Source organism: Anopheles coustani, chromosome 3 (assembly GCF_943734705.1).
Source record: "Anopheles coustani chromosome 3, idAnoCousDA_361_x.2, whole genome shotgun sequence".
Classification (NCBI taxonomy): Eukaryota; Metazoa; Arthropoda; class Insecta; order Diptera; family Culicidae; genus Anopheles; species Anopheles coustani.
Window position 1 is genome coordinate 54,368,235 of NC_071288.1, and position 8,401 is coordinate 54,376,635.

General features: G+C 44.6%; 1 protein-coding gene across 1 annotated transcript; it reads left to right on the top strand.

Moving 5' to 3' along the window:
• The first annotated feature begins 4,141 nt into the window (after window positions 1–4,141).
• Window positions 4,142–6,465, top strand: LOC131258447 (uncharacterized). The gene is made up of 3 exons (XM_058259768.1): window positions 4,142–4,242; window positions 4,344–4,525; window positions 5,255–6,465. Exons 1-3 carry the CDS (start codon window positions 4,152–4,154, stop codon window positions 5,258–5,260), a joined length of 279 nt encoding a protein of 92 aa, XP_058115751.1. The 5' UTR covers window positions 4,142–4,151; the 3' UTR covers window positions 5,261–6,465.
• Window positions 6,466–8,401: the final 1,936 nt, after the last annotated feature.

Consider the following 8,401-nt stretch of genomic DNA (forward strand, 5'->3'; position numbering starts at 1 on the left):
GCGACGGTCTTTCTTTCTTCGCTCCTCGGGTAGTGGTTTTGGTTCTTTTTTCTACACTGGTTGGATTCGCAACAGCCCGAATGGCCCGCCCGATCGCGCGGAGATCGAACCGGGTACGTACGCCTAGCCAAAAAACCCCCGGGGGTTGGGAAGAAAGAACGCCCGAGCGAGAGCGGGACCGATTTGCCCGTTCCCGAACAAAGAGGCCAGGGACGTGCGAGCAGGACGGACATGCAAATGGACCGCACCGGCCGGATCGCGCCATGGTACTCGAGCGCGGGTTTTTAAACCCTCACCAGTATCAGCCTAATCAGTCTTGAGTTATCTCGCATCACGAACAGTTGGCTGTCTGCTGCAACTGCTGAGCTTTCGAATCTGTAAGCAACCCCAAATTTTCTGCCACACCATATACTGCCCCTAGAAATTCGCATTCGCCCGCCCCAGGAAGGGGGATTAGGAAAACCCAGCGAACGAGAATCGTGTGATTTAGCGATCGTGCAACCCCGATTAGCGGATGCGATTTGCAGGATTGTGTGGAGCCATTTTTTGTTTGCATCAAGCTGATAAGAATCGATTCGACGGATAGTGTCTGGAATGGCCTAGTTTTGGTGATAGTGCGAGTGTGTTGTTTTGTTCCTCCAAGGGAAATGGAAAAAATAATCTGACAAATATTTCATGTCTGGTGCTGTATTCGCAAATCGATTTCAGTTCAAAAGCGGCAAAAACGAGAACAATGTGCGAAAGCATGTAAAAACAGAAACACTGAGCCATAGCGCTTCCTGATTGAAGAATTGAAATTGTTTCAGTTTTCACGGTGCACACTGTTTGGTGGCACGTTTTCCACCATTCTGCTGACGGGATGCGTTCGTGCTTTCGATCGATCCTTTCTGGGTGTACTTGTTAGTTTTTGTTTTTTTTGCAAAACTTCTCTCCGTGTCTTATTGGTTGAAACGTTTTTGAGCTGATTCACAAAGCAAAAACTGTTAACGCCGCATAAAAAGAAGCTGTTCAATATTTTCTCGTTCATTGAGGAATTTTTGCCTTTGCCAAATACTCAAAAAGGCACGGCTAGCAGCGGTTAATATTTTTCATGCGTCTCGGTTCGGTTTTCCATGTGATCGATAGATTTTGGTAAACAAGTGATTGTGATAAATATAAATAATTGTAGCCCAAATAGAATCATTCGCTTATCTAGTTTGAACAGAAAATCTTGTTTGACCAAAACTTATTAGCCAAATAGCCTTGGTTTAGTGAAAAAGAGACACGTATGCCTTACGAGAGGGAGAGAACACCAATAAGGAGCGAAAGAGAGTTCACAAATTCCTTTAATTTTGACAAGTGACATGGCACTTGCAGACCGAACCGATCCCGAGCCAGTTGGTTAGTGCTAAAAATAATTACCAGCAGTCGAAACGGTGCGTTTGCGCCACGACGATGCCGACGACGCTCTTGCGTAAGGAGAGCCCGGTTCCGGGGACGGTGGCGCGTCAAGGTAGCAAACTGTCCCGGTTAGAGTACGCGAGCATCTAGATCCAAGATCTAGCGGCCTTGGTTTGAGAGCGCAGTTATCGCCGGTTCAATCTGGACGCTTGCCATTCGAGCGGGGAAACTCACACTGGCCGTCACTGGCTATCAATCCGCTGCAGATGCGGTAATGGCCGGCGATTTATGGCATCTTCACCGTTTGTCTTGCGCCGTGACAAACGCACTTGATGGCATCCCAACTCGCGAGCATTGCAAACGTCCTGCGGTATTGGTTGTCCATCTTCTTCGGCAGGTTGGCTGACCCTCCACGCTTGCTGAGATGCCCTTTAAGTGGTCATCGAAGCACACATTCCAGCATGGCAAAGCATCAAAACACTTGCGCGCATATTTTGGGGCCAAAATGGGGACTGCAAAGGTGGTTCCATTCGTGGGACAGCCTGAAGAAAAAAGAAAAACCCGACCGACAAGGTGTGCAGAGATGTATGTCACTGCGATCGCAATTATCTTTCGCCTCCCTTGGTGGGGAAAGGACCCGAGGGAAGGCAATCGAAGTCGGGGCGGTAAAAACGCACCACGCCCAGGAGGGGAGGACATATGGACGACGGTGAAAAATTATGTTTATTTTTGCCCGCTGCTCGTTATTGCCCCAACTGCCTACGAGAGGCTGTCGACGAAGGAAGGATGAGGTAAAACAAAACCGGTACACAAACACACAGAGGGACAAAAGGACATGAAAAAAACCCTCGCCGCGACTCGTCCGATGAGTGTCCGCGGTGGGACGGTGAAGTGAAGAAACCTATTTGCTGCTGGCCGTGTTATTTTGCCAATCTTTGGCGGCCCCAAAAGCGACCTCGACGGGGTGGAAAAAAGCTCGTTTGAAAATGTAATAACGTGCCGCTCGCCACCGTGAGTCTTTCTTTTCCCTCCACCCGATCGGCCGGGTCCTGATCGGCGATAAAGTCAAATGGAACTGCACCGAGAGCAATTTTTATGACCGAAACACTCCCCCCAGAGAAGAAGAATAATAATAACGGAAACAAAAAACCGTTATCGAAAGTGTGCCATCTTTGGCGGGTGGTACTAGCAGGGAGTGGGGTGAGGGAAGGCACCAAGGAAGGACATGTTGCGTACACCGCACCGGTGATCGAGCAGACAAGCATTAGTGCTGACGGTGATTCATCATCCCGTACTTAAAAACTGTTTTAAAAAAATAATTGAACAAAACGATGCTGCCCGTACACAAACATACACTCACTTGGAGGACGTTGAGCGCCACTAGACGCGTCTTGGGAAGAGCATATTTTTAAAAATAGTTTCTGTTTCAATCGTACGATTCCCAACGTTGCGGTGAGCAACGATAATTGGTCCCACTTGGCGGCGGTTTCCCATCGCCAAAGAAAAGCAAAAGGTAAAAATACGAGCAGTTGTGCAATGCAAAAAATGTCCCTCTTAGCATGCCACCCGATGCATTGCGCTGCGTTTCTCATTTCATTTTCGGCAGAAAGATCAAATAACTTACCCTTGCCGGGGCACGGACAGCATCTCTCCGCTAGACATTCCTCAACTCGAGCAGGTTGCCACTTGTTTTGTTCCCCGTCTCTCTCTCTCTCTCTCTCTCTCTCTCTCTCTCTCTCTCTCTGTGTCTTGTCTTTCTGACCCAACATTCCTTACATCTGGTACACGTTTTGATGGTCCTCCCGATGGAGCCGCCCGGTGTTTCGTTGGAAAACACACCCATACGACCAAACTTTTGCTCCTGCTTCACATAATAAGCCTCGTTTTGGATTCCGTCTCGGACCTTTTCCGACAAACGACGGCATAGATTTATGAACGAACCCGGACGACGGTGGAGCGGGGCAGTGGTACTTGTAAATGTTCCGCCCGGCAAACATGGCGCATCCCTCGGCGGCAGATGCCACTGTTTCATGGTTTCCGTTTCCCACTTTTTTATGGCAATTATTTTACAAAAGTTATCATTTGAAAAAACGGCATGTTTGGGAGTTGGAAAATTCCACCCTGAAATTGGCGAACGGCGGTTAAATTGTTTTCCCCTTGGTCCGCTTGGTAAAGCAGCATCCCCGCGCATAATTATCGCACGTTGGCTATCGAGCGGGGAAACTCCACTGGCTCACTTCTTTTATTGTGAGCATACCGACAACATGTGATCATAAATCTGAGGCCGAAAGGAAAACGGCCATATCTGTAATGGTACCGCAGGGGAAAGGCACACACATAAACTACATTTTTCCTGGGTGGTGTTTTGGATTGCAAATTACATGATTTATCTTTCGGCAAACTGAACGAGGGAGTTTCCGGTTCATTGTGTTTCGTTTTTGGGTTTTTCGCGTTTGGATACTAACAAAATTTTCTCTGAAAAACGAAAAAATCCAAAACATGTGCTTGGTGGATAATATTTCAAGAATTTGATACATACGTAGAAATATGGAGAAATAATTAAATCGAAAACAGCATGTTTTTGTCGTACTATGTTCTTTAGAAAAAAAATTACTGAAATGTAAACAATGAAATGCGCTCCGTTAAATTTGATCGCAAATTTCAATCATCAATGTAAACCGAACCAAATGATTAGTGTGTTGCTCACACTTGTATGTTTTTCGTTTCGATCGTTTCAGTAAACAAACCTCACACCAAAAACTCAACCGAAAATGTTCAAGCCACATCTGGAAATGATCGGAAGCTACGAGCCCATCAGCAAGAAGGCTCGCTTCTTCAACACCTACCTCAAATCGCTCAAGGGTAAGTGAATGAAAAAGAAAATAGATCCGGTTCGGTGGACGATGACGCAAATCTCAAATGATGATCTAATTTCCCTCTCCTATCGCCATCCGCTACGACAGGCTCCCAGGACATCATGGCCAAGGAGAAGCGCACCTACAGCTCGACCTTCGAATCGCAGAGCATCTACAGTGACTCGAAATTCGCCTGCGAAAGAGTCAAGTCGCCCGGCTACCACTACAACCCGGTCAGCAAGGACACTTATGGTGTTACGCCGAGAAAGATCAACGCACGCGACTTCTCCGTGAGTTTTAACCGGGAGGGTGCAAAGGCAAAGAAGCTGCTATGAAGAGGGGGTCAAGCAAACAGTCGTTATCATTTGGGGTCACTTTCGACACTTTCGATCTGCCTAAGTTGCCGGTTTGGCGGTAGAGCGGCGGCACTTGCCCTAAAAATAGCTAGGCTCTGGCTCGGGAACTCTAGGTGGAAATGGTAGGATCGGTTTTAGGAATGCGTTCAAGGTGATAAAAATAAGTTCACCGTTCGTTCAGGGTGAGGAATTTATTTTTATCAAACAAACCACTCCCGCATACTGTCCGAGTACCTACGACTTCACTTTGAGGCCCGCAAGAACATCAGAAAAGCGAAACCGTGAGGATGTTAGCCGAGGGAAGATTTGCAATTTCGCTACCAAAAGATAAATTACTGCTTCTCGGTAGGGGTGGTGGGGTGCCCGCGGGGGGCGGATGCTGGTTGTCATTCAAAATTGTGAAAAATGAGTACAACCTCAACATCGCGCTCAACCCAGTTGGCAGCTCGAACAGAGTCAAGATCATTTTACCTTCCTCTTATTGTATGCCACGAACGTCCTACGATTCCTACCTGTCAGCTTCATTCAACCATTGCGACGTAGTCTTGGGATAATGTTTTCATAATTTTCAAGTTTGTTAATTTGGTGTTTTCTTCTTCTCTATCTCCCTTTTCTCTATTTCCGACCTACACGCACCTAATGGAACGAACGTGATCGATGCAGCGCTAAGCAATTCGTGTAGCACTATATTATCCTTTGTCTTAATGTGTCCCCTAAGTTCTTGACCAACTTTAACCTAACATCAACAATTACTATGAACCATCACAATGATAGCGAGAAATCCACTTCCGAGCAAGCGAACGCTAGAGCCCAGAACCCGCCAGCGCGCACACACACAAACATACACCGAAAAGCCGGAACCGGAACGACCACGTGCGCTCGGTATGACCGTTAGTGAGCATGAATGTTTTCTTCTTCTTCTTCCTGTACTTGAGTTGGGTACGCGTTTTCACCCCCACAATACGTCAGCTCCACGGTGAAGATTATTCCGCGGAGCGTCGCAGGCTACGAACACCATCTTTTCGGTTCGGCGGCCACGATAACACCGGGTGGACCGCAAACGATCTATTTCGGTTCCGCCAACACACAACAACAATTTAAAAACAAAATAACGGACGAACGGCAAAACGGTAATGTTTCGAACAACACGAACGTATGTGAGAGAGGAGCAAAAGCAGCAAATTATGGTTTAGTAATTGACGACGACAGTAACAGCAAACGCACGGACTAACTATTTCGAACGGCGCTTCACAAACAAACAAACAAAACATACACACACATACACGCGCGCGCGTCAACACTGTTCTCAACGACATCGAATACGACGCATCAGCCAACGCGAGTGTAGAGCGCCGGGACATCGAAAACAACGAGAAAACGAATTGCATCTTGACGGAAATAAGGAACGAGAAAAGGGAAACTACAACCGAAGCCTCCGTTGCGCCACGGAAATCACCACGTGCGGAAGAGTGGTAGGAAAACGCGGCAAACTTCGTAGTTAGGCAGCCAATTTGAGGACGCTCCCGCCGGTGGGGCGGATAATGGCGTGACCGCGAGATAGCCGGACCAAAGACGACCCAATGTATGATGAAGTATGGCGAGTAAAAGGGAAAGAGAAAATCATATCCACTGAAACGAGTACACATGCGAAAGTAGTTCTAACCCAGTGTGCGAAGGCGGCGAGGAAGAGGAAGTATACCAATAGCAAATATGACCGCTAGAGAGAAACATGTTACTCAAAAATGCCAACTCCCAAAAAAAAGAACACACAAACACTATATTTTTCTTTTCATTTACCTTATGTGTAACATATTTTTCTTTTATTCGTAAAATCAAGGCTGTAAGTTATGAGAGCGAAATAATAAAAATAAATAAAACCGACAACATGAAGTGTTTCACTGGGAAGGGTAAGGTGTGCCGTCGAGCTTCCAAGCAAAGAAGTCGGTCGAGTTAATAGAAGGTGAGTTAGAAAAAGGGAAAACAGCTATCGTTTCTTTCCAAAGGGTTGAAGAATTCGTTATTTGTGATAAATTGAAAATGTTCTTTTGAGATATAAATGATGTCGTTGCTTAAAATGTAGAATTGAGGAACTTAAAGATCATGCGAATTGGAGGTCATTATAAGATAAGCACTTATTATAACGCTCCAATATTTTTGTTCTCTAACCTGTTGACCCTGTTGGTTCACCAAAGCAACTTTTCTCTACAACGTGAAATGAGCTCCAATTACGTCGAAGCCAAGTGGAGACAAGTACAAACCTCTCGAGCAGAAAAGCGGAAGAAGAAAAAATACAAAAAGTACTTGACTAACTCGTTGCAAAACAGGCTGCCTGAATTGCAAGGTGCAACGTTTTGCGAAAAACTTATGGTGATGCCCATTCTGCGGAAAAGAAAAATTCATTAATAGAGTTTTTTCCAGCCTCGAAAGAAAACGGGTGAGCGGGTCTGGGCGTCATTAATGAAAATGTCCTTTTCCTCGCACGAAAAGTGGAGCTCAGGGCAATGTGCAGGAAGCATGTAGTTTTTTACGCCCGCGGTGTCGAGAGTCATCTCACGGTTTACAGCGAGGCGCGTTCTTTCACATTCTTCTGGCAGTTTTGAGAGAGCAATTATTTTACAGCACGTATATACTAATTCGTGTTGAAGGTTTGTGGTGCACTTCTGAAGAGTGGTCGGAAAAATGCCCTGAGCAACCAGGGCTTAAGAATAAGGCATGGGTATAAGTGTAAAGATTAAAGCCAAAAATCTTCTCCAATGCCAGCCACATGACATTTATCTCAGATAATGGATTTTACATGTTGAAAGTTCGAATACATATGTGCGATCAATATTATTAATATTTTTCTTAGTTTTTTGGTTTTTTAACTCAAGCTATTTTAAGTTCAGAAAATAGGAAATTTTTAGAAACTATTTAAGAAGGCCACTTCGAGAAAAGTTAGCGAAGGAAAAAATAAACTGATTTCTGTAATAATATCGCCCCTTCCCGACGTTGCTTGTCTGTGGATCTGAGGTCACCTTCGAAGAACCAGCTTGGCAGCTAAGCTTGTTTTTGAAGAGTATTATGGAACGAAAAAGCACTTTGCTGCATCAAATATTCAGAATGTCAATGTTTACCAGCAGAAAAAGAAATGAGATAAGGAACATGCTGTTATGTCCAACGACAAGTTTTGCTCCTGTTCTACTGCGTTCCACACGTTCTACATGTCACTCGGTTGATCGATCTCTAGAAAAGTCGGGTTGTTGCTTACCTGACGATATTAATATTTGCCATGTTTTCCGATAATCCTTCGTCCGATTGAAAGCCGGCAAGGTAGTGAAGCGTTGCATTTTTAGAAATGGTTTCACGTAAACCAATTTTCTTATGCAGATTGCATTACAGCATGTAGGGCTGCGTCTTTGTCCTTGTCTAGTATAAGGTTTTTCCTCTTTATGTAATGTTAGTTTATTTTAGGATGAGGATTACATTATCCTTCATAACTAATAGAGGGTTTCAGAAAAGAAGTATGGTAACGATGAACATCTAAATGAAGGAATGAAAATTTAACAAATAGAGATTTATTTTCTGATTTCATTGCACAAACAATGAAAAGCCGTAGCATATTGTGATTGAATCACAGTCTTTTCAAAATAACGACCCCTCTTGCTTATTTTGTAACATAATTCACAACGTACCATTAAAATTATCACTGTTCAACAGTACAGATTATTTCTCATCATTACTTAAAATTTTAAAGCCTCTAATTTTGCAGAATTTTTTAAATTTTAGAATTATATATCGAATGAAAATCAACCATTTTTGAAACTGTGACCG